We start from the raw sequence: 27,548 nt of genomic DNA on the forward strand, positions 1-27,548 counted from the left end.
TGCAACGTGCGCACATAGCCTTTAGTTGGTGAGATCTTTGAGGAGAGCTCCGTTCTTCTTGATCTGAGAAAAAAGCTGGTGTCTTATTTTTCAGAAAGAAATACTGTTTTCCTGAAGTCTCTGTAATGTTCAAGGTCTAGTATACGGCCTGAACAAACTGTTGACTATATGTCTCCTTTCTGAGGACTGGTCTGAATCAAAATCCGAACCAGAGTCAGATTCTATACTGAGCTCTGATCTGTGTAATGCAAGCATTTCTACTGTGGCTGAAGGTCACTCTGAGGAGATGGTGAGGTATATGTGGAGGTTGATGCAATACAGGTTTATATTGTAGAACCTGTTTGTGATCTACCACGTCAGAACAAGCCATCCGGTTACCCTGATACACCCTGAGCGGAGATCAGTGTTTCGGGATACCTAATTTGTGTTGGAGGGAGCCATTCAATAACGCTGATTCACCCTGAGCGGAGATCAGTGTTTCTGGATTCATATTCTGTGACGGTAACTTTGCATAACTGTAACCAGGGTCTGGGATGCGCTGGTTGGGTTTGCTGCCAACTGTGAAAGAGCTGAGGCACACTCTGCAGTAGAGGACCCACACTGAATCTGTAATGGTGGGGGCTCCTGGGCTGAGGAACTATGGAATAAGTACATGAGGGACATCAGAATGAGTCCTGTCTGGATGTAACCCTTAGGGCAAGTTCACACAGTGCGTTTTTTGCGGCATTTTTGCGTGGTTTTCGGGTGCGTTTTTGATCAGAAAACTGCATGAGTTTGCTTCCCTAGCAAAGTCTGAGTTTTCATGTTTGCTGTCTGCACACAGCGTTTTTTTTAGCTGCGTTTTTGTGGTGCTCACAAAAACGCAGCATGTCAATTATTTTTGCGTTTTTCACTGCGTTTTCCACCCATTGAGTTCAATGAGATGTTCAAAAACGCAATGAAAACAGCAAATTGCAATTATAGCTGCCTTTTTAGTGCGTTTTTATTACTAAAAACGCAGCTATAAACGCAGGAGGTGGGTAGTAAAGTGACATGTACAGGAAGAGGATTCCTTCTGTCAGTAAACACAGAAGTGTGAATTCTCCCGGTACCGTCACCGCCACTTCCATTTCCCGCCCAGTGCCATGTCCGCTCCCGTGCAGGAGGTGGAAGCGGCTGCTAAATCAAAAGTGAACAGTAGAAAAATGTCATACTCACCTGTCTGCAGACTCCCGGTACCATGTCCGCTCCCAGCTACTCTCCCAGTCCCGCCACCCCCGCTCCGGCTGTGTGCCTGCTCCCAGGCATGTACGATAGCTGCATGACCTGGCCGTGAGGACCTGTCGGTGATCACCTGATGCGGTCACCTGATGCATCAGCTGATCGTAAATCTCGCGGTGACGCCGGACTTTACCGCCGAGTGACTGATTGCCCTGCGCTTGCAGTCAGTTCATGACAGCTGCAGACAGGCCGGGGTGATCTCCGGAGTTCAGGCGAGAGCACCGGAGATTAGCCCGGGATGTCTGCAGCTGTCATGGACTGAATCGCAAGTGCCGGGGAATCAGTCACTCGGTGCTCGCTGTACAGTTCAGGCTGCAGTCTGGAGCTCAGGTGAGAGCCCCGGAGTGCAGTGCAGGTACCTGAATCCAGGCCTGGCATTACTGGAGATTCCTCCGGTAGCCAGTCCGACGCTGCACGGAAGTGTTTTTTGGTTTTTTTTTCACTGATGCATCAGCTGATTGTATAAAAGCCGTTTATACAATCAGCTGCTGTGTCGTGTGATTCATATCCTTGAACCTGACACGTCATCTGATCGCTTTGCCTTCCAGCAAACCGATCAGATGATATTTGATCCGGATTGGACGACGAGGGGCCCTTGACCCAGGATTACTGCGGAGGGGGGTTCTTTATTTCAATAAAGATGGAGTCACTAATTGTGTTGTGTTTTATTTCTAATAAAAATATTTTTCTGTGGTTTTTTTTTTTTTTTTTTTTATCTTTACTAGAAATTCATGGTGGCCATGTTTAATGTTGGCGTGACACCATGAATTTCGGGCTTAGGGCCAGCTGAAAATACACAGCTAGCCCTAACCCCATTATTACCCAGCGAGCCACCCGGCTTCAGGGCAGCTGGAAGAGTTGGATACAGCGCCAGAAGATGGCGCTTCTATGAAAGCGCCATTTTCTGGGGTGGCTGCGGACTGCAATTCACAGCAGGGGTGCCCAGAAAGCTTGGGCACCCTGCATTGCGTATTCCAATCCCCAGCTGTCTAGTTGTACCCGGCTGGACACAAAAGTTAGGCGAAGCCCACGTTTTTTTTTTTTTTTTTTTTTTTTTAATTCATGAAATTTAAAAAAAAAAAAGGCTTCCCTATATTTTTGGTTCCCAGCAGGGTACAAATAGGCAGCTGGGGGTTGGGGGCAGCCCATACCTGCCTGCTTTACCCGGCTAGCATACAAAAATATGGCGAAGCCCACGTCATTTTTTTTGTTCGGGGGCGGGGCAAAGAAATCCTGCATACAGTCCTGGAAGGAGGATGCTGAGCCTTGTAGTTCTACAGCTGCTGTCTGCTCTTCTGCATACACTATTGGATGGAGGATGCTGAGCCTTGTAGGTCTGCTCCCCCTGACTCTCCCTCCAGCATACAGTCCTGGATGGAGCATGCTGAGCCTTGCAGTTCTGCAGCTGTCTGCTCTCCTGCATACACTAGTGGAGAATGAAGAACATATGGAAGAAGGAAATGACATCAGAGCTTTTTATATTTTTCCCCCACAATCCTTTAATGGCAATGTTCACTGATAAAAAAAAAAAACGCACCACAACCATGCGTTTTTTCATGCGTTTTGTAAAGACGCTGCATTTCTGTGCGTTTTTAGCGCTAAAACGCACAACAACGCAGTGTGTGCACATAGCCTTAATTTTCAGGCTGAGCAGGCATTAGAAAGAATCTTTATTCTTCTGTGAGTGCCTATCTTCCCCTGTACTGTAAATAGTGAGATAAGAATACAATCAGTAGGCATTTGTACATGGCTATGCTGTGAGGTGGGGGAGGTCTGTGGCTGTAGTATAGCAGATCTTACAGTTTCAGACACTGGATTCTGTTGCAGAATGTGTCCCCGCGTGTGCTTGTGAGCCACCTAGCTTGTAAATTGGAGGAGCTGTTCTGTAGGCTGTACTGTGAATCCCAGGGAAAGGCAGAACTGGCAGAGAAGGCATGCCCAGCAGTTTCTACACTGAGGGAGACACATTAGAAACACAGTTCTCATAAAGAGAGGCATCAAAATAAACCCAGAGTCAACCCAAATAAGGCTGTATCAGTGCCAGCACTACTCATTGCAGATATCAACACAGAAAGACAGCAGTATTTGTGCAAAAGGTGAAAATCTTTATTCAAAAACACACACAACAGAATATATCAGAGATAAAATTCTACCATATAAAATGGGGACATAATATTATATGGGTCATGAGATTTCAACACATAATGAACCCTCCTAAATCAGCAAAAAATGATTATATAAGTTTAATATCAAGGAGTAGATACTGTCGGAGGGAAGAAAATATACAATATTGGATCAAAAGAACCCATAGAGACTATAAATTGCAAGTGCAGGGGGCTGGACCAAGGCCCTGAATCACCATGGCCTCTCCGATCAAAGGGTAGGAGGGGTCATGATGATCGCTGGATCATAAACCTCAACACCACGTAGATAGCCAAACAGATACAAATTGATCTTTCCAAAGTCAGTCACACAATGGACTTAACAGGGCAATTAAAAAAGGAAAGAGCCATACTTGCCTAAAGTACAAGTGCAATGAGGGTAGCCCAGTTCCTAAGGTGCAAGTCTTATAAGGGTAGCCCAGTTCCAGTCCCGCATCAGTGTAGAGTCCCCATATAATGCCGCAGGATCACGATCAACGCACGTTTCGCAGAGGTATTATTGCTATTTCTAGGAGGGGAGCCTTAGTCTGAGGGAGACACGCTGCCTAAGATGTTTGCGGGGGGGCGGGTCCAGCCTCCCCTACACTGAAGAAGAAAGAGACATGCTCTACAAGAACCCAGCGGGGAACAGTCTCCTCCGACCGGTGTGTGAACGCTGCGGGACGGTGGGTGACACGTGCAGGGTAAGATGGTTGCGGGTGTGGCTAAGTTCTAGGCTGTATGCGTCTGTACTCTATCCCGGTGCTACGGAGCATGCCCTGTAGGAAATAACTGGGCACATGTGCCTGGTCTAAGCCCGATTGGACCACAGAGCAGACGCTAGACCTGAGGATTGAGCCGGCGATAACTACGTCTGCTGCTGGGCTGAGAAGTGTGTCGGCGGTAACAGTGTCCACTACTGAGGCTGAGGACTATGCAGGTGGAGAGGACTATGCCAGCGGTACAGCGTCTGCTTCTGGGGCAGAAAACTGTCAGTGGTGACAGCATTTGCTGCTGGCGTTATGGGAGGTGGGTGGAATCACAGGGAAAGGCAGGGATTGTGCTGCCCAGGAACACATATGCCAAGTTGAGACAGGGAAGGTTCGGTTGGAACAGAGTCCTACCGTGTCTTCATAGGGAGAGTTTGAAGGCTGGAATGTTCGGTTTTCCGATCTCCCTCATTTGTCTCATGGCCTGCCTCACTATGGTGGGCGAGCGGAATGAGACCTGCGGCTAAGATCTTTATATATCATCCAAACCCTAAACGCCGACACGTTGGGGTTAGTGATCCTTCCATCCCGACCAGAAAGCAGACAGTGTGATCTATCTCCTGTTCTCTCGGTCTTTTTGGGGGAGAACAGAGTGACCCATTACACTCTGTTGCCCTTAGAAATGCTTGCTTTCTGAAATAAAAAAAGGAGAAAAATTAGTGTTTAAAAAAAAAAAAAAGATTGTGGAAAAAACTGGGACTGAAGAAAAAAAGCCCCGTGTCTATCCTCCTGCTGACACGAAGCAAAAAACTGAATAACTTCCTGCCGGTAGGTGGGTATATACTGCGGAGGAGGAATTAACTTTTATTTTTTGCCTGGTGTCGCCTCCTAGTGGCAGCAGTATATACCCACTGTTTCCTGTGTCCCCCAATGAAACGAAAGAGAAACCAAATTCTTGTGGAAATTATTTTTTTTTTTAATTCTGTGACATCTGTGGGGTCAATATGCTCACTGCACCCCTCAATGACTTAATTGAGAAGTGTAGTTTGTAAAAAGCATTGGAAACAAGATGGATGTAACTAAATTAAAATTATGCCTTTTTACTTTAATTAAAAAAGCATAATAGCTTGTACACCACAGGACTAGTAAAACCAACGCGTTTCGGTGGTCAAACCTTAGTCCTTAAATGATTTAAGGCTTGACCGCCAAAACGCATTGCATTGACCAGTCCTAATGTGATATTAATTGGAAGAATAAAGATGAAGTCTTATTTCCTTCCATCTTGTTTTCAACACTGTACAAATATCCCCCCCACACTATGGCGACTATGTGCGTTCATTGTGTCGATTTCCAAGAGCATTAACGATGACGAGCTGACTTTCTCTTTTGTAGTTTGTAAAGTGGGGGTCACTTATGCAGGGGGGTCCTGCTATTCGGTCAGCTCATGGGACTCTGCCAATGTGACATGGCACCCGCAAACCCGAACAGCAGAATCTGTTAATATGGCACCCCTTCTGTTCTGAGATTTCTGGGGCTGCCTGAAATGTACATCCCGATTACATGTAGGGTATTGGTATACTCAGAGAAATGAACCCCAAAGTTTGTTGTGCACTTTCTCCTGTTACCCTTTGTGAAATTTAAAAATTTAGGGCTAAGGCAACATTTTTCAGAGAAAAATGGTAAATTTTATTTTTTTTTCCTTCCACATTGCGTTAATTCCTGTGGGGCACTGAACGGGTTTAAAAGCTTCTTGGATGTGGTTTTGAGCACTAAGGGGTGCAGTTACTAAAATACTGTAACCTTTGGGTATTTTATGTCACGATAGACCTCTGTTACTTCAAATGTGATGTGGTTCCTGAAAAATTTTTGTGCAAATTTTGTGAAAAAAATAAAAATTGCTGATACGTTTTTAACCCTTCGATCTTGACAAAAAGAAAAATGATGCTGATGTTAAGTAGACGTGTGGTAAATGTTATCATACAAACTAGATAACTGTCTGGTATAAAGGCATGCAATTTAAAAGTTAGATTATTGAAAAATGTTTATTTTTCTGTTAGGATTTTCGCTTAAGAAAATATCAAAAAATGTATCAACTAAAATTTCCCACTAACATGTAGTACAGCATGTCACAAATACAACAATCTCAGAATGGTCAGGAAGGTGTGACAGGTGTGACAGGCTGCGGGGATGATGGGGTTAAGGAGCCTTCATTTCAGCACGCCTGGTATATTGTTTCCCTGACAAGTCGCACACTGTATGGGATACTGATCATTGTCTTGTCCCTCTGTATTTAATTAAAACTGCTTTTTTTTATTGTAAGCATTTACTTAATCAACAAAAAGATACTGACGCAGAAGAGTATAAAAAGTTACTTTCCGAAAGAGAGATCACTACGAAGCGTATTCAGCAACTGACGGAGGACACTGGAAAACTGAAGACGGAGATTGCAAGGTAAATAGATTCTTCCATGAATGAATTTTTTTTTTTTTTTGTTTGACTGCTGGTTTATCTACAGTACATATGAGCAGGTGCTGTAATAGAAGGCCCTGTGCGCACACTGCTGTGCCCACGGGAGCTTGCGTCTGCGGATTTTGCCACGGAAAACCTGCGGATTTATCTGGATTTTCCAGATAAATCCGCAGGTGTCAGCATGTACAGACACTCTCCATGTTATCCTATGGGACATGGGGAGTGCTGTGTCCATGTTGCGGAATGTGCGGTTGCGGAATATACTGCAGATATCCCGCAGCCACACATAACTGCATGTCAATTATTCCTGCGGCATTACCTGTGGAAATCCCCTGCCTGGTCCCATACTTACCTGCCTTGACAGCAGACACCCTGTCATTTTCCCTCGGTGCACAGGAGCAGGATGGAGGAGGTGGGCGTGGCCTGCACGAGCTCCGGTCATGTGACAGCCGAACCTAGTTCAGGCCTGCCCACCTTCTCCTTTACAGTGTAAACACGGCCGTAGACTGAGAGAAGTGCTGCATGATGGAGGTATGAACGCTTCAACCACTCAGCACTTGTTCTGCATTGAGGATGCAGTGCCGAAGCCATGGTACTGTATCCTCAATGGAGAACTCCCGCACCATATCCGCAGGACATTCCGCAAATAAACCGCAGCGTTGAAACAAAGTTGTGCTGCGGTTTTCTGGGAGCTCCTGCAGATATAACCGCAGGACACTTTCCCCCGTGGGCACATAGCCTTAACCGTGTGTTTTTGCTGCTGAAATTTCTGAAGAAAATAGTTGTAACCTTTCTGCAGACATACCCCAGCAAAACCTATGGAAAAAAAATAGCTGTGCGCACACTGTCGTATTTTCTCAAGAACATTCTTTCTGCAGAATTTCTTGAGGAAAAAGTGAGCATGTCACTTCTTTTCTGCAGGTACCTGCGTTATGTGCCATAGATAATGGTAAAAAACGCAGGGACCAACCTGCGGAAAGAAACGCATAAATCCGCATGCGGTTTTCTGTGCGGTTTTTGACCGCAAGTGTGCTAATCTTTCCGACTCAAGACATTTTTTGAGAAAAATCCTTTTTCTGTGGGAACAAAGCCTAAGGCTACATGTGCATGCTGCGGTTTTTGGCTGCAGTTTTGTTGTCAAAACTTTCTGACATTTGACTTCCCAGCAAAGTCTATGAAAAGTCAGATTTGTCATGCGCACATTGCAGTTTGTCAGCGTTTTATTTGTCAAAAGTTTGCGACCAAAAAATGCAGCATGTTCATTCTTCCTGCACTTTTGTCAACATTTGTCACAAAAACGCAGCGAAAAAGCACCTACAATTACAAGCATTTTTTGTGACATTTCCAGGCCCTGACAAATGTGCAGTTTTGGCTGCAGTTTGTGAACACAAAAAGCTGCAGCGTGCGCATGTAGCCTACTCATCTCCCCCACCCCAAAATAAGGAGAGCTAGGCTACATGCACACGCTGCAGCTTTTTCTGCAGCCAAAACTGCACGTTGTCAGAGAGCCTGGAAACGTCAAAAGAAACACTTGTAATGTAGATGCGTTTTTTGATGCATTTTAGTGACAAATGTTGACAAAAACACTAGAAGAATGAACATGCTGCATCTTTTTTATCACAAACTTTTTGACAAAAATAATGCTGACAAACTGCTATGTGCGCATAGCAAATCTGACTTCTCATAGACTTTGCTGGGAAGTCAAATGTCAGAAAGTTTTGACAACAAAACTGCACCAAAAAACGCGTCAACGCAGTGTGTGCATGTAGCCTTAGGGAACCTGTCAGGTGCAATATGCAGTGAGTAGCACGAGCAGTTCTCTGTGCATATTGCTAATCCCTGCCTAACCGTCCCTGTATGCACTAGCATAGATAAAGGGATCTTTAGAAAAAGTATTTTTAAAGAACTTTTATCTTATGCTAATGAGCGAGGGGACTAGTCCTGAGGGTGTTATAGCTGCCCTCTTAGCATGTTGGTACACCCACAGGGGAGTACTATTCAGCATATTCTCTCAGTGACAGAGATATACTTTTAAGCAAATGCAGTTTGTTTGAATGATGCTTAAGATTCCTGAAATTTCAATGTGAATATTGAAACTCCGGCATACAACCTTTTATCTTACTGGTTTTCCTCCATGTGCTGTTTGCAAACCTTTTCCCCCCCACTATCGCAGATTAAATGCATCCCTGAATACAAGTCTGAGTCAATGTCAGAATGCAAAAGAGGAGGCTGTGAAAGGCAAGCATGAAAAGGAAAATCTCCAGAAAGAGCTTAGTGCTAAAGTCACAGATATACAAGAAAAGATCAAAACCATCACCCAAGTGAAGAAAATTGGGAGGAGGTACAAGACTCAGTATGAAGAGCTGAAAGTACTGCATGATAAGGTGAGATGGGCTCCTCGGTGTTATGTATATTTGGGTGCTGCAAATTTTTTTATTTTTTTTTGTTTTATAAATTTATGATTGTGGTTTTGCTAAAAATGTAAAAAATATTAGAATATTGTTGAATATATTTAGATGTACGATTAAGTGAGAGTTACCGGTTTATGGCTTTCCACCAGCAAAAAGTACTTTATGAAACTTTAATATTCATCTGAACCCGCTGAGTTTTTCAAGCAAAAGAAACTTCAGGAAACGCTGCATTTTTTTTTATTTATTTATTTTTTTTTTGTTTTTTTTGTTTTAGCATATTTTGTCACTTTATTTTTTTCTAGTCACTTCCTGAGCAGTTTTATATATATATATATAGTTTTGTTCATAGTTTTTGTGACGTTTTATTTGATGTGGTTTTTTGGTAATTTTTAGTTTTTTCCTACGCCATTGAAATAGTAGCATTTTTTTTAAGGAAGAAGGATGGGAAAGTGTTCAGATGTCCGAGAGTCTTTGTGCTTCTTTTGAGCTTTTTACATTGATTTATGTAAAGTATGAAGTGTCTTCCAAGCGTAAAACACCAGACTAATAAATCTGTCCCTTCTTTTAACCATGTGATGTTCTAGAAACCTGCAGCAGTTAAGGCATTCATAAACCTGAACCGTAAGTGGTTTTTATGTAGAAATGCTTAGAAAACACTCAAAAGATTAATCATGACAGGTTTTCCAGGCGGTTTTTGCAGTTGTTTATATGTGGAACACGATTACAAGGTCTTGTTTCTTTTGTTAGTTGGTTGCTGAAACTTCAACAGCTCAAGCAAATCAGTTAGAAGAACAAGCCACACAAAAAGAGCTACAAGAATTGAGAGATTGTCGCACACAAGCCGAACTCAAGCTATCTGCCCTGGAAAGCCAGCTGGAGGCTGTGCAGAAGGTGACTGGTTATTGGGTTGAAATGAGATCTGTTCATATAGGTTTTTACATATTTAAAGCATGTTGCTGCCCTGCTGCTTGGTTAGTTGGCAGGTATAGTACATTGAGTACCGCCCTCCCCTCCCACACATTCCATAGTCTTCCTCCCCCGCCTCCTGTGCCCAATTACGGGATATGCCAGCTGAATCAAAGTGACCATCTTGGTGCTAGACGCCCAGGCCTGCCATTCAATAAGAGGCAAGGAACAGGGATTGGCCACTCACTATCTGGGACACCTTCAGTGCTGTTTCGTTGGGGAAGGGATGGAGGGGAAGGGGGAGCGAGAGCACAGGGGGGGGGGGAGCACAGGGAGGGGGATTCTAAAGCACTTTGCACATTTTCATGGAATTGGTTTTGATTTGCCCTAGTAAAATTGGTGTTGGATGAGGGGAAGAATTCTAAGCACTTTGCACTATTTATTGAATTGGCTTTATCAGCTCTAGGACATTTTGGTGTTGGATAGGGTGAACACTCCAAAGCACTTGGCACTTTCTACTGAATAGAAAAACTAATGCACTCTGGTCTGGTTGCACCCTGTTAGTGCATTAGTTTTTCTTTGCCTGAGCAGTTAATCACAGCTTTATCCCGCTGTGAGTTTTCTAAATTGTAGAGGATATTTTTTGCTATTTTTGTAATTATATAATTAGTGTAGGGACCTACAAGTATGAGGAACCGTGACGTGGTTTGTAAGCTACCGTTATTTTGGCCATAATATCGACTAATACCTCAGATATTGTGTATTTATTTTTCTGCACATGACATATACGGGGTGCAGCCAGGTCCCTTAATGTTTGGACTTGCATATTGGAGTCCCCGTCCCTATATGGTGCACACTAGTACCGGGCAGCCCGCCTGGTCGAATAGTATGGGTGTGTAATAGGCTGCTGACTGGGTTACTAAACGCCTGTAAGTGTGAACTGAGTCCTATGCAAACCACTAGTGTGCAATTTTACCATCCAGCGATCACCCCCCTACATATTCTGGAGTTGTGTGAGTGATTTGCTCCTCTTGCACCTGTGATATTTCCATCTGTTGGGGGTCTGGTTGCACCCTGGTAGTGCATTAATTGGCCCCGAGCAGTTCACTGCTTTTATCCTGCTGTGAGTATTCTAAATTGTGGAGGCATTTAGTCCTCTTTTTGATATTTTGCTATTCTCACTTTCTACTGAATCAGCTATAGAAGAGTTTGATGTTGGATAGGGTGAACAATCCAAAGCACTTGGCACTTTCTACTGAATCAGCTATAGAACAATTTGGTGTTGATTGGGTGAAGAAATCGAAAGCACTTGACACTTTTCATACATTTTAGTTTACGATTTGATGTTTTTTTTTTTTTTTATATTGAACACTTTTTTAAATTAATGTTATCTAGTATATTTAATTATTTGACACTTAATTATTGTATTGTAATAAAAAAATTGTATATGGCTGGTATAGTGTAGTGGTTACCGTATTTTTCGGACTATAAGACGCACTGCATCGTAAGATGCACCCTGGTTTTAGAGGAGGAAAAAAGGAAAATAAAATTTTAAGCAAAAAATGTGGTCATGACACACTGTTATGGGGCGAGGATCTGCTGCTGACACTGTTATGGGGAGTAATGTCCCCAAATTCTCTCTAAGGTACCCCATCCTGGTAATGCTCCTCCTGCCTTGTATATACAGTATATGTCCCTCATTCTGGTATAGCCCACATCCTGCTATATACAATATGCCAATGTATGTAAAGTGCTATGGAATTAATGGCGCTATATAAATGAATAAAAAATTATAAAAATTATTATTAATATACAGTCATCCTGGCATATGGCCACATCCTGCTATATACAGTCATCCTGGCATATGGCCCCATCCTGCTATATAACCCATCCTGCTATATAACCCATCCTGCTATATAACCCATCCTGCTATATAACCCATCCTGCTATATAACCCATCCTGCTATATAACCCATCCTGCTATATAACCCATCCTGCTATATAACCCATCCTGCTATATAACCCCTCCTGCTATATAACCCCTCCTGCTATATAACCCCTCCTGCTATATAACCCCTCCTGCTATATAACCCATTCTGCTATATAACCCCATCCTGCTCGTATACCCCCATCCTGCTTGTATACCCCCATCCTGCTCGTATACCCCCATCCTGCTCGTATACCCCCATCCTGCTCGTATACCCCCATCCTGCTCGTATACCCCCATCCTGCTCGTATACCCCCATCCTGCTCGTATACCCCCATCCTGCTCGTATACCCCCATCCTGCTCGTATACCCCCATCCTGCTCGTATACCCCCATCCTGCTCGTATACCCCCATCCTGCTCGTATACCCCCATCCTGCTCGTATACCCCCATCCTGCTCGTATACCCCCATCCTGCTCGTATACCCCCATCCTGCTCGTATACCCCCATCCTGCTCGTATACCCCCATCCTGCTCATAATATACACCCATCCTGCTATATGCCCTCATCCTGCTATATACCCCCATCCTGGTGTATGGCCGCATCCTGCGGCACATAAAAAAAAAAAAAAATAAACATTAATACTCACCTTACCTCGCTTTCTGCAGCATCGCTCCTCCTCCCGTCTGTGCCAGCAGCAGTGCCGCTGACCTGTGTGGAGCCGGCCACGATCCCTGCAGCATCGCGATCTCCTCCTGTCTGTGCCGGCCGCGGCTGCGTGTGGACACGTGACGTCATCGCTGTGCGCACCCCTAGTCTTCACACAGCCGCCGCCGGCACAGACAGGAGGACATCGCGGTGCTGTAGGGATCGTGGCCGGTGAGTATACTGATTCACGCGGGGGGCAGTGAATACAGCCGCACATGATCACTCCAGGCTGTAGTTGCCAGGGGTGATCACGCGGGCCAGCTATTTATCCCTCGCCCATCATCTCGCCCACCTGTCAGTGCCGGCTTCAGCGCTGAGAGATGGGCGGGAGGATGGACGTGCATATTAAATGAGCGGGTCCATGTGGTCACGGCAGGCTGCTACAGCCTGCTCGTGCCGCTGATGACCCGCTCCACCGCAGCACCCTCATTCCCCGCAGCCCTACATTCAGACTATAAGACGCACCCCCCACTTTCCCCCAACATTTGGGGGGGGAAAAGTGCGTCTTATAGTCCGAAAAATACGGTAAGTGCACTGCCTCCAACATGAAAGACTGGGGTTCAAATCCCGGCCCTGCCATGTGGAAAAATAAATATAAAAAATTGCCATATACCTTGGGAAAAAGCCTCCTAACACTATAATACCTACCTTCCAGTGGCTGTTATAGCATAGTGATTCATTGCACCTCCACCAGTATACCAGTAAGGGTCCTTAGGCAAGACCCCTAACACTATAATGCCTACCTCAATAAACATGAGTGTCACGAACAAAGAGAGTCATGCTGGCTCGGACGTCGCCCGGATTAACGAGGTCCGCGTCAGATGTTGAGGAACCAGGACAACCTGATGATAAATGGGCTACTGGAACAAACCATACATGGACAAGGCAAGAGAACCTGGATCTGAAAAAATGCTACTACAGCAGCAGACCAAATGAAAGAGGATACATAAAGCGTATGAGGAAACTATGGATGGATTCAAGACCTGAATGTCCATTGACCGAGAAACAACTAGTCACCCAACGCTTCAATGTCATAAAGTGAAAGCTATTATCTCAGTAGTAATTCCAGTGGTGATAGGATAGGTGATATATATATACTTCCAGTGTCGTCCTCCATTGCCCCATTTCAGTTGCTGAGGAAGGTTCTAAATTTCCTGTTGACATTGTAGAGATGTGTGTGGCATGGAGTCATAGGCTTTCCTTTAGTCAATCCAGGCTGTGCTGAGATTGGTCTGTCTGGATCTTTAGTCTTGAGCGACTGCTCTATCCACTAGCTGCTGGTGCTTAGAGCCTCTGGTGTGGTTCCCAATGCCTTTCCGCGCTGGATTAATGTACCGATTCATATGGTTCTGCAGCTTGGTGGCTATGATGCCTGACAGGAGTTTCCATGTCGTTGTAAGGCAGGTTTTTGGGCGGTAGTTGGATTGGATCGTTCCTTTACGAGGGTCCTTCATGATCAGCACTGTTCTTCCTTGTGTTAGCTAAGCTGGGTGGTGGCCTGCTTCTAGCAGTTGATTCACAGCATCTGTGTTGCCAGCCGTTCATGTACTGCTGTTTAATTCCTTTAGCCAGTAGGTGTGGATTATGTCTGGGCCAGGTGCTGTCCAGCTCTTCATGTTCTTGACACACTCTTGGATGTCTACTTCTGTGATGGTGACTGGTTCTGGTTCTGGGTGGCTGTGTTTCATTGTCAGATCTTGCAGCCACTTTGCACGGGTGTTGTGTGTTTTTTCCTTCTCCCATTTGTCCCTCCAGTATTGTTCAGTAAGTAGTCTTCTATCGGTTGAATTGCTGCTACTGTGCTGTTACTCTGCAGCTGGGAATACACCTTGGACGGTTCTTTGGAGAACAGGGTATTTATCCTCTTTGCTTCAGCTTCTCTAGTGTATCTCCCTAATCTTGCAGCCAGTGCTGTAAGCCTTTGTTTTGCAGTCTCTAGGGCTAGGTTCACACACTGCGTTTTTTTGACGCTGCGTTTGTGTGCGTTTTTTGCGGCAAAAACCGCACAAAAACGCACCCGCGTCAATAAAAACGCGGCCACGATTTGTTGCGTTTTTTGCTGCGTTTTGCTGCGTTTTTGCTCACTGCGTCTTTATGCGTTTTTTGTCTGTGAACAAAAAAAAGGTCTGATGTCCTTTCCTTTTTCAATATGTTCTTCATTCTCCACTAGTGTATGCAGGAGAGCAGACAGCAGCTGCAGAACTACAAGGCTCAGCATACTCCATCCAGGACTGTATGCTGAGGGGAGAGTCAGGGGGAGCAGACTTACAAGGCTCAGCATCCTCCATCCAATAGTGTATGCAGGAGAGCAGACAGCAGCTGTCGAACTACAAGGCTCAGCATCCTCCTTCCAGGACTGTATGCAGGATTTCTTTGCCCCCCCAAACAAAAAAAATGACGTGGGCTTCGCCATATTTTTGTATGCTAGCCGGGTACAGCAGGCAGGTACGGGCTGCCCCCAACCCCCAGCTGCCTATTTGTACCCGGCTGGGAACCAAAAATATAGAGAAGCCCTTTTTTTTTTTTTTTTAATTATTTCATGAATTTCATGAAATAATTAAAAAAAAAAAATGACGTGAGCTTCGCCTAATTTTTGTGTCCAGCCGGGTACAACTAGGCAGCTGGGGATTGGAATCCACAGTGCAGGGTGCCCATGCTTTCTGGGCACCCCGCCTGCGAATTGCAGTCCGCAGCCACCCCAGAAAATGGCGCTTTCATAGAAGCGCCATCTTCTGGCGCTGTATCCAACTCTTCCAGCTGCCCTTATGCCGGGTGGCTCACTGGGTAATAATGGGGTTAGGGCTAGCTGTATATTATCAGCTGGCCCTAAGCCCGAAATTCATGGTGTCACGCCAATATTAGACATGGCCACCATGAATTTCTAGTAAAGATAAAAAAACCACAACACACAGAAAAGTATTTTTATTAGAAATAAAACACAACACAATTAGTGACTTCATCTTTATTGAAATAAAGAACCCCCCCCGCCGCAGTAATCCTGGGTCAGGGTCCCATGCCGTCCAATCCGGATCCAATATCATCTGATTGGTTTGCTGGAAGGCAAAGCGATCAGATGATGTGTCAGGTTCTAAGGGCTGAAGCACATCACACATCAGCTGATTGTATAAAAGCCGTTATACAATCAGCAGATGCATCGGTTCAAAAAAAAAATACTTATGTGCTGATTACCGGCAGCTCCTGGAGCGATGGGGCGGGAGTCTGATCCTGTCCGATCGCTGCAACAGCTGCCCGTAATCAGGGATGAAGTCTCCTGACGCATCCGCTGATAGGTAAACCGGCCGGCCGCTGGCGTCAGCCCGAGACTTACGATCAGCTGATGCGTCAGGTGACTGCATCAGGTGATCCATCGCCAGGTCCTGCATCCTGCAGGCATTCGTACCCGGGGAGACTGCACACTCCCGGAGCGGCGATACATGGCACCGGGACCCTGCAGACAGGTGAGTATGATTTTTTTTTTTTTTTTCTACTGTTCACTTTTGATTTAGCAGCCGCTTCCACCTCCCGCCCGAACATGGCGCCGCACGGCAGCATACATGCACAGGACCGGAGGTGGAAGCAGCGGTGACGGTACCGGGAGGATTCGCGCTTCTGTATTTACTGACAGAAGGAATTTTCTTCCTGTACATGTCACTTTACTACCCACCTCCTGCGTTTATAGCTGCGCTTTTGGTCTTAGAAACGCAGCAAAACGCACGAAAACACAGCTATAATAACAATTTGCGTTTCTAATTGCGTCTTTCAACATCCCATTGCACTCAATGGATGAAAAGCGCAGGAATAATTGACATGCTGCGTTTTTGTGGCACCACAAAAACGCAGCTGAAAAAAAAACGCTGTGTGCAGACAGCAAAAATGAAAACTCAGACTTTGCTGGGGAAGCAAAGTCATGCAGTTTTCTGAGCAAAAACGCACCCGAAAACTGCGCAAAAACGCCGCGAAAAACTCACTGTGTGAACGTACCCTAAGGCTTCTGATGGAGTCAGGCCTTTGTACTTGTTCAGCTTGGTCTTATTCTTGATCTTTATACCCTTCTGTGCTTCTATTAGTTGGCTGACTTCACCTTGATTTTTGCCTCCAGTCTTCTTTTCCATGGTGGGCACAAGCTTCTGTTGTTCTTGTTTGTATAGCCAAGCATTTCCAAGATTACTGAGGCAGTGGCATAGATCACTTTATTAGTTTGTGTTATGGTAGTTATTGATGCAAGTTCTCTATTGGCATCTTCTAGCATACTTTCTGGTGGTATTGCTTTGCTGAGCCTTGGTAATCGGTCTCTGGGGTTCATGGTATTTAGTTTCGCTATGATTTTCTGTTTCAGATCAGCTGTTGTACCCTCTAGATTTTCACATGTTATTCTTCCAGGTCTTCCTGTGGTGTGGATATGCAGTGCAGTTGATCTATCTCAAGTTGGGATAATAGCTTTATCTTTATGATATTGAAGCGTTGGGTGACTAGTTGTTTCTCAGTCAATGGACATTCAGGTCTTGTATCCATCGCTTCCTCATATGCTTTATGTATCCTCTCTCATTTTGGTCTGCTGTTGCATTTTATCAGATCCACCAGATTCTCTTGCCTTGTTCCTCAACATCAGACATGGACCTTGTTAATCCGGGCGACGTCCGGCATGACTGTTCGTGACATACTGGTGGACGTGCAATTAACCACTATGCTATAACAGCCACCGAAAGGTAGGTATTAGTGTTAGGAGGGTTTTTCCCAAGGTATATGGTAATTTATTTTATACTTATTTTTCCACATGGCAGTGCCGGGATTTGAACCCCAGTCTGCCATGTCAGAGGCAGTACACTTAACCACTACACTATACCAGCCACTATATATATATATATATATATATATTAAAGCTGGGTGGAGGATACCGGGCACCGCTGATCCCCTTTGAGGCTGACAAAGCTGCGCTTCCGTGCAGGTGGAGACCTGGGTGCGTGTCCCAAAGCAAAGACGATACAAGATCCACAAGGTAGAGATGAATAGGTCGCACTCCAATGGTCAAATAAAGAATTTCTTTTATTCCACGATCACATCAGGGTACAGGTAGTGAGGGAGGATGAGGGGGTGCCACGTCGGACGACGGCAGCCGTTTCGCAAGTAACCTTGCTTCTACGGGTCCAGTGCATGCAAAGGTGCTGCATCCGCCCTTAAATAACAGGTGAAACAGATGCAGCGTCCTTGCGTGAGTGTAGTGCCAATTAAAAACATATACCAGCTGTACAAACATCAGATTCACATAGAAACTTATTATATATCAATTCCAGAATGGATTATAAAGTTTCATTATGTACATGGGTAAGGTTAGAGTAAAGAATTGATTTAAATACAATGCTCATTATAGTCTATCAAAAGACATCGCAAAATACAATATGCAAAGCAGGCTTAAGGAAGAAAAAAAAAAAAAAAAAAACCAGCATTATAAGAACACTGACAAGTCATTTTTATCATTAAGGCCAAGGGGACCGAGAGCATTTAAGTCTATAATCAGTCTTGATTCTTTTCTAAGTAAAGAACGATGCATATCACCACCTGTGGGACAGGGATTAATTTTTATTATGCCTGCAAATTTTAAAAGGCGTGGATTACCTCCATGATATTCCTGCATGTGGGCAATTAAACGTGGAGAACCTATCCCAGAGGTTATAGACTTAAAATGCTCCCGAAAACGAACATATAAAGGCCGAATTGTTTTACCTATATAGTATCTTTGGCAAGGACAAAAAATAACATATACCAAGTAGTTAGATTTACAAGTAATCAGATCTTTTATTTTAAATAGCTCTGTACCAATTTTTAAAGTGTCTCCTATACAGTGATATCCACAAAAGGGGCAGCCACCGCACCTATAGTTTCCCTTGATTTTATTTCGATCCAACCACGTACCTAGATCGTGGAATAAAAGAAATTCTTTATTTGACCATTGGAGTGCGACCTGTTCATCTCTACCTTGTGGATCATATATATATATTATATTATATTATATTATATTATATTATATTAATATATATATTATATAATATATATATATATATATATATTATATAATATATATTATATAATATATATATATATATATATATTATATAATATATATATATATATATATATATTATAATATATATATATATATATATATATATATATATTATATAATATATATATATATACCTTTTAATGGAGGTCACATGTACTTTACACTTATAGATTGTACTACAAATTCTCACTTTGATTTTATTTTTCGTCTTAAGTTGTTTAATATAATATTTATAGTAGTTGAAACTAATTTTATTTGATGAATTTCACCTTCTTAGATTTATTACTTCCCTTTATATACAAACCGTTGATATTTTGCATTTGCTGTTAATGGATATTTGTGTTTTATGTATCTGATACTTTGGCTGTGGATATTGTGCTATCCCCTAATTTTTGTAATTTAGAACTGGCTATGTATAATTATTTTGAATGTTTTTATTTACTGAATACTAATTAAAATTATTTATTGGGCATAGCACTTGTATGTGCTTGATTTTGTGCAACCCTGATTTGTTGTGGTTTTAACTGTCTTGATTTATTTTGCCCAAGATTACTTTTAGTATAATCTAAAAGTTTGGGAGGAAAATGAGGGGTGTGTCTTAGTCTTAAAATCCGAATATAGCTAGGGGGGTGCTGTCTGTGTCTCAACCGGGTGCGTGCAGGCAGCCGGGGGTGCGGTAAAATTAACATCTGTCTGTGCTTGGTAATGCTGACAGGAGCAGTGGTAAGTGGGGCTGGGGGCATACAGATTTGTTGGGGGGCTGGAGGCATACAGATCTCGTGAGGTGGGGGCTGGAGGCATACAGTTCTGGTGAGTGGGGGGCTGGGGGCATACAGTTCTGGTGAGGAGGGGTGCTGGGGGCATACAGTTCTGGTGGTGGGCAGGGCTGGAGGCATACAGATCTGGTGGTGGGCAGGGCTGGAGCCATACAGATCTGGTGGTGGGCGGGACTGGGGGCATACAGATGTGGGGGGTGACTGGGGGCATACAGATGTGGTGGTGGTGGGGGGTGGGCTGGGGGCATACAGATTGGAAAGGGGGGGGGGCACACGTACAGCGCTGGACCCGGTGACGTTCCTTGGTGCTGCGGCTCCTCTTCCTCCAGTCTCCATCTGTGGGACAGCAGCTCAGTATGTTGCACGGTAGCTCCTCCCATAGATGAACTTCCGTACAGTAGCAGCCCAGCGGTCAGCAGTGTGCGCTGGGCTGCAGGTGCCGAGTTTAAAGCGCTGGTAGCAAGGGACGTGTGGCTGCCGCCGACCCATACGTTAGCAGCAGCACAGAGTCAGAGCCGTTTGAAGTAGCGCGCTCGGCTCTGCTGGCGTGGATAGTAGGTAGGGAAAGTGAGACGGGAAGCATGACTCACTGCCATGACAACAGGACACTAGCTGCAGCTTCCGGGCACAAACTGCGTGTGCGCAATCAGCGGCTGCTACTACGCGTGTGGTAAGAGTGGTGACGTGTATGTTTGAACCGCGCCTGCGCAACAGTGCATGCCGGTATAGCGTTACAGAAACTGGTGACTATGTATGTAGATTAACTTTTCTATTAGGGGTGAGGAACATGTAACAACTCTCTGTCACCATTGTAGAGGTGATGTGAGGTGATTGCTCTGTCACAGATGAGAGAAGCAGGATCTCTCATGTTATTTCTAATGCTGAGAGGTCAGTGCTGGGCAGAATACTGACAGCCAATGAGTGTGCAGAGGGCGGGGCTGGACACCGAGGCCGGGCGGTGCTAGCTCTGACTGTGAGGTTCGGCATAGGAAAGTATCATGTTTGCTTGAGCTGCAGAGAATAAAGGGAAAATTCAAGAGGAACAAAAGTTAGGAGAAAATGTAGGGGTGATTTATGACAATACAGCACAGATTAGCTTAAGAACCTTTTTTGAGTTTGTCGGACATCTTTTAAATCAATGTGAGATTGATGTGGAAAACAAATACTGCTTCGGTTATATTTCTGGGCAGCAGTGATGTGTGCTAAAGCCATATTAGCAAGACCCAGACCATGGTACAGTGCCACCACCGTCCACCTATACACAGCATGCTTTAGCCATGTTTAACACACAACTGTGAAAATTGGCATGCCAAGTGTCTAATGGAGAAAGTCATGGTACAAAAATGCCACTCAAACTAAGGAAAGATGTTAGCTTGCTTGGAAACATCATATTTTCTTTATCAACCCCCCCCCCCAACCCCTCCCCGACTTTCCCAACTCTGTGGTATCAAACCTTGAGTTTATCCATTCCCTCATATCTCATATGTTGGTGTGAAGCAAAACTGGAAAAAAAAATTGAAGGCTGTGCTCTTCACTGAGGCTTTGTGTTGAAGAGTGTTTATTGTCCTGGATCTTGTGAGCACAATCAACACGTTGGGCAGAAAGCCTCCGTATTTAGCAGAGCCTTCACACTTGTTTTCTTTCTGGTGTAGCTTCACACTGACAGATATGAGAACTGTGAGGTAGATAACCTCTGCACAAAGTCTGAGTGGGGGAAAAAATGTCTCCAAGCAAATTGTAACCACCTCCAGCTAAGCTCCTTACTCAGTGGTGTTTCTGTATCATAACTTATTAGGCTTTGGAGGTGACCAACACCTTTTACAGCCATTGTGTTATTAAAAATCACTCTGTGCCTTTTTGCTATATACTGCATATGGGTTTTTTTTTTTTTTGTTTGTTTTGTCATAAATTTGAGGAATTTACAGACCTACTTCATATTGCCCCTATATTTACATCAAACCGCTGACATAATCTACATAATATGTACATTACATGTAAGCTGCCATTTTATTTTCTAGAATATTGAAGAAAAAGAAAATGAATTTAAAGCACTACAGGAACAGATTGCACAACTTCAGTCCGAGCTCTCCAAAGTCCATAGAGACCTGCAAGAGAAGACGACACAAGAAGAGCAACTGCGGCAGCAAATGAATGAAAAGGAAGAGAAAACCAAGAAAACCCTCCTTGGCGCTAAGCAGAAGCTTGCACAACTTACTTGTAAGAGTGGAAATCATTTGTTGTAGTCTATGTATGTATGTATGCCTGACTCGTGTCATGGGACAATTGGTACACAAACAAGATAGTTGATGAATACTAGTTTGGTGGGAGAGACTACAGATCCATTGACGTGGACCAGTGGCACTGTACAACTGCTGATCAGTAAGCTTTTACTGTTTTGCTTTATTTCCACAGCAGACCAAAGCAATCAATGCTCATGGAGTGATATGTAATAATTGCTCAGTGCGTATAGGCTATCATTGTGCTAGTCAGTGTGAGCTCTGTCTTCACAAGATGATGCACCCCTGAGAACGATTATCTTCTTTTCGGCTGCACAGAAGATAATTTCAGCAGATGACTGGTTCATTCATCTGGTGATCAGCAGCCGCTTTATGCCACAAAATAATCGTGAAACTGGTGCTGACTAGTTGATGAGGCCGCAGTGCATGCCACTCATTTATTTTTTGCCATCCACATATTACAGCTTGGACCCATTCAGTTGAATGTGCTTCAGCTGTAGTGCTTTATCCAAGACATGACCACTAGACGTACAGCTCAGTGATTTGAATGGCAGTCTCCTTTCATTTGAGCACCATTTCAACTCTAAACAGATTATTGACCTGAAAGCGGACCCCCGCCAATCCAATATTTATGCCCCCTCCCTAGGATAGGCTTTTATTTTGTTATAGGACTCATTTAATTAGTAATATTAATTGCCTTTGTATGATCAGTGGATGGACAGAAGTGTTAAGAGTTGAGTGCTTTACCACTGAAGAAATTCCTTTGTGAAACTCATTACGAACAACATACTGGTTGGTATTTGACCTCTTCAAGGCTAACCAAAATATTTCTCAAAATGAGAACATAAAACCTGTATTGTGATTTATTATTTTGTTACAATCTATGGAAAACAGATGTGACACTTATTAATTGAAGAGGTCATTGACCGTAGTATCACTCTCATTACACTACACCATTTGCTATACTTTCATTAGATATTGACGCACTATTAAAAGAACACCACATGAGCATTTCACATACCTTGATCACCACAAACTACTCAATAACTACTTTGTGGAAGAGCCAGCCCTTCTATTGATACTGTAATTGAAAGAATAACATAACCTCTATGAGCCTAACCAAGCACTGACAAATAGTATTATACTGAAATATGAAAGTAATCGGTCTTACTGGAATAGGACATTGCCAACTACCTTTCCTTAAGCTGGTGTCACACATAACGACGACGACAACGACGTCGCTGCTACGTCACCATTTTCTGTGACGTTGCAGCGACGTCCCGTCGCTGTCGCTGTGTGTGACATCCAGCAACGACCTGGCCCCTGCTGTGAGGTCGCCGGTCGTTGCTGAATGTCCAGCTTCATTTTTTGGTCGTCACTCTCCCGCTGTGACACACACATCGCTGTGTGTGACAGCGAGAGAGCGACGAAATGAAGCGAGCAGGAGCCGGCACTGGCAGCTGCGGTAAGCTGTAACCAGCGTAAACATCGGGTAACCAAGGGAAGCCCTTTCCCTGGTTACTTGATGTTTACGCTGGTTACCAGCCTCCGCTCTTGCTGCCAGTGCCGGCTCCTGCACTGTGACATGTGGCTGCAGTATGCATCGGGTAATTAACCCGATGTATACTGTAGCAAAGAGAGCAAGGAGCCAGCGCTAAGCAGTGCGCGCGGCTCCCTGCTCTCTGAACTGTGACATGTAGCTGCAGCACACATCGGGTTAATTAACCCGATGTGTGCTGCAGGAGAGCAAGGAGCCAGCGCTAAGCGCGGCTCCCTGCTCTCTGAACTGTGACATGTAGCTGCAGCACACATCGAGTTAATTAACCCGATGTGTGCTGCAGGAGAGCAAGGAGCCAGCGCTAAGCGCGGCTCCCTGCTCTCTGCACATGTAGCACAGCGACGTTATGATCGCTGCTTCTGCTGTGTTTGACAGCTAAGCAGCGATCATAACAGCGACTTACAAGGTCGCTGTTACGTCACCGAAAATGGTGACGTAACAGCGACGTCGTTGTCGCTGTCGTTTAGTGTGACACCAGCTTTATGGGACCATAATCTGTTTAATCAATTAGTGTTGAACTTCCTTATCTCACCTTATTCAAATGCTTGTTATACTGTTAAGGCCCCGTCACACTAAGGGCCCTGTCACACACAGAGATAAATCTGCAGCAGATCTGTGGTTGCAGTGAAATTGTGGACAATCAGTGCCAGGTTTGTGGCTGTGTAAAAATGGAACAATATGTCCATGATTTCACTGCAACCACAGATCTGCCAAAGATTTATCTCTGTGTGTGACAGGGCCATAAGCAACATCGCTAGCAACATAGCTGCTAACGAACAACTTTTGTGACGTAGCAGCGATGTTGCTAGTGATGTCGCTGTGTGTGACATCCAGCAACAACCTGGCCCCTGCTGTGAGGTCGTTGGTTGTTGCTGAATGTCCTGGGCCATTTTTTTAATTGTTGCTCCCCCGCTGTGAAGCACAGATCGCTGTGTGTGACAGCAAGACAGCAACAACTAAATGTGCAGGCAGCAGGAGCCGGCTTCTGCGGAGGCTGGTAACCACAGTAAACATCGGGTAACCAAGAAGCCCTGTCCTTGGTTACCCGATATTTACCTTTGTTACCAGCCTCCGCCGCTCTCACTGTCAGTGCCGGCTCCTGCTCTGTGCACACGTAGCTGCAGGACACATCTGGTTAATTAACCCGATGTGTGCTGTAACTAGGAGAGCAGGGAGCCAGCGCTCAGTGTGCGCTGCTCCCTGCTCTCTGCACGTGTAGCTGCGTGCGCTGGTAACCAAGGTAAATATCGGGTTGGTTACCCGATATTTACCTTAGTTACCAAGCGCAGCATCTTCCACGCGGCGCTGGGGGCAGGTCACTGGTTGCTGGTGAGCTCACCAGCAACTCGTGTAGCGACGCTCCAGCGATCCCTGCCAGGTCAGGTTGCTGGTGGGATCGCTGGAGCGTCGCAGTGTGACATCTCACCAGCAACCTCCTAGCAACTTACCAGCGATCCCTATCGTTGTTGGGATCGCTGGTGAGTTGTTTAGTGTGACTGGACCTTTAGGTTATGTGCCCACGGGGGGGGGGAAAGTGTCCTGCGGTTATATCCGCAGGACATTCTGCAGGAGCTCCCAGAAAACCACAGCACAACTTTGTCTGTTTCAGTGCTGCGGTTAATTTGCGGAATGTCCTGCGGATATGCTGCGGGCATTCTGCATTGAGGATACAGTACCATGGCTTCGGCACTGCATCCTCAATGCAGAACAAGTGCTGAGTGATCGGGGGAGTTCATACTTACCTCCATCACGCAGCACTTCTCTCCTGCGTCTGTCAGCGTCTCTACACTGTGCAGGAGAAGGTGGGCGGGCCTGAACTAGCTCTGGCTGTCACATGACCGGAGCTCGTGCAGGCCCTGCCCACCTCCTCCTTCCTGCTCATGGATACACCGCGCTCCAGCCTCCTGTGCACCGAGGGAAAGTGACCGGGTGTCTGCTATCAAGGCAGGTAAGTATGGGACCATCCGCAGGAATAATTGACATGCAGTTGTGCGGCTGATGGCATCCGCAACATGTTCCGCAGTCGCACATTCCGCAACGTGGACAAAGACTCTCCCCATGTCCCATAGGATAACATGGGGAGTGTCTGTACATGCTAAAACCTGCGGATTTATCTGGAAAATCCAGATAAAGCCACAGGTTTTCCGTGGCAAAATCCGCAGAAGGAAGCTCTTGTGGGCACATAGCCTTATGGGAAAACTTATTAAAAACTAGTTGCCTAAGAAGAAAAAACACTAACCTTGATATCATGTTTTAAAGTCCCATCTGAGTGTACAGTTATTAGTGATGGTTGTATCATCAGTTTTTAGTATTGCAGTGTGAAACTCCACATAATTACACATTTGTATGCATGGTAAATATCAGTAGTAGTAGTAGAAGAGTAAAGTGTGTTCCTTGGCCCGTAAAACACTTGTGACGTTTTCTGCTTGCACTTAATAGCCTTAAAGGAGCAACTATCAAGTGAAAATGAAGATGTGAAACAGCGGCTCAATAACCTTGAACAGCAGAAGGAGGAGCTGGAGGTCAGAATGAGTGCTTTAAAATCGCAGTACGAGGGTAGGATCTGCCGCCTGGAGAGAGAGCTGCGTGAGCAACAAGAACGCCATCATGAGCAAAGGGATGAGACTCAGGAGACCTCAAAGGTAAGACATGCAGGGGAGCTAGAGGGCAGATTATTATTGCATAAACCCAAAATTAGAAGACTTGACCATAGATCAATAATGCATATCCTACCGGGATATACCGACTGATTAGTGTTACAAAATATCCCAATAAAACTATAAACTAATTGAAAAAATTTGTTTATTGATGGTAAGTTTAAAAAACATAAACACAGACAATATTAAAAATAGAATAAATCAAAAGGCTAGGGGAGAAGTCATACACCATAAATATCAGAGCATATGCCATAACAAATCATTGTATATTATATTACTGAGGCCTGGCAATATAAATTGCAGATACCAATATTGTATACTACAGTTAATAGAGGCATTAGAACAAGGATGCAGTTAATAATGTCCTCATAATGGTAAAATACCAACCATAACCGCATATATGTGTCCCACTATGTTACTCTGCTCAAATGCTAAATACCAGACCTGCTGTCATACTAATGGTGTAATACTGCTCCCCCGCCAGCCAGTCCAACGCGCGTTTCACACCGCTTCCTCAGGGAGTGAGTTTATAGTTTTATTGGGACAGATTATTATTGCCACTGTTTCCTTACTTCTGACATTCCTTCTTTTAGGGACCAGAGCAGAGACAGATTACAGTTAAACCAACTGCAGCCACTGGGGAAAGGGGAATGTAAGTTAAGACAAATGGACACGCTGTACTGCAGTGAGTAAGCAACCACTGTGTGATCAGTAATTGCATTCCTTTTTACATTGTTGTAATAGTTACCTTTTTATTTTAGATAATTCATATAGTTTTAAGCCTTTTTGATGTTGAGGGGTTTTTGAGGTTTTTTTTTTTTTCTTTTTTTTTTTTTTTTTAAAATCCCGGTCTGATGCACAGATTTCTTCAGCGCTCTATTGGGAGACCCAGACGATTGGGGTATAGCTACTGCCCTCCGGAGGCCACACAAAGCACTACACTAAAAAGTGCAAGGCCCCTCCCCTTCTGGCTATACCCCCCCCGTGGTATCACGGGTTCTCCAGTTTTCAAGCTTTGTGCGAAGGAGGTCAGACATCCACGCATAGCTCCACAGATTTTAGTCAGCAGTAGCTGCTGACTATTTCGGATGGAAGAAAAGAGGGCCCATATAGGGCCCCCAGCATGCTCCCTTCTCACCCGTGGATGGTGTTGTAAGGTTGAGGTACCTATTGCTGGTACAGGGGCTGGAGCCCCACATGCTGTTTTCCTTCCACATCCCCTTGTAGGGCTCTGTGGAAGTGGGATCCTGCCGGCCTCTAAGCTCTGACGCTGGGCTCCATCCACAGACCCAGTTGAACCTGATGGATATGGAGCAGGAGTACAATCAGGGACATGGCCCTGCATCATACAGGTACTCTGTGTCCCCGGCAGGCACAGACACACTCCGGGCTGGCTGGGTGTTGTAGTGCGCCGGGGACCGTAACGATTGAGTTGGTGTTCCTGCAGTTTACTGGGGGACTTTTGTGTTGTGGGAACGCAGCGCCGACCCCCACTGGACCGGCGGCGCTGCTGTGACTTGTAGTGCGCCGGGGACACGCCGACCGCGCTTTTACGGCGGCGGCGTTTATAAATCCAGTCCCCGGCTTTTGCGGCCTAGCTCCGCTTCGTTCCCGCCCCCACCCTGTCAATCAGGGTAGGGGAGAGACGCTGTTTCGCAGCAGCGACGAGGGCTGGAGCCTGATTTACATGCTCCAGCCCTCTCACTAGGCACAGAGGGAAGCAGGCTT

At 44.9% G+C, this 27,548-nt stretch overlaps 1 protein-coding gene across 1 annotated transcript in view; it reads left to right on the forward strand.

Moving 5' to 3' along the window:
* TPR (translocated promoter region, nuclear basket protein) overlaps positions 1-27,548 on the forward strand; it is a 481,409-nt gene that overhangs the window by 304,844 nt on the left and 149,017 nt on the right. Inside the window, exons 30-35 of the mRNA XM_075322004.1 lie at positions 6,432-6,562; positions 8,754-8,964; positions 9,739-9,882; positions 21,387-21,585; positions 25,603-25,805; positions 26,414-26,472. Of these exons, the coding sequence (XP_075178119.1) occupies positions 6,432-6,562; positions 8,754-8,964; positions 9,739-9,882; positions 21,387-21,585; positions 25,603-25,805; positions 26,414-26,472 (947 nt within the window). The remainder of the gene's footprint in view (positions 1-6,431; positions 6,563-8,753; positions 8,965-9,738; positions 9,883-21,386; positions 21,586-25,602; positions 25,806-26,413; positions 26,473-27,548) is intronic.

Source organism: Anomaloglossus baeobatrachus, chromosome 8 (assembly GCF_048569485.1).
Source record: "Anomaloglossus baeobatrachus isolate aAnoBae1 chromosome 8, aAnoBae1.hap1, whole genome shotgun sequence".
Classification (NCBI taxonomy): Eukaryota; Metazoa; Chordata; class Amphibia; order Anura; family Aromobatidae; genus Anomaloglossus; species Anomaloglossus baeobatrachus.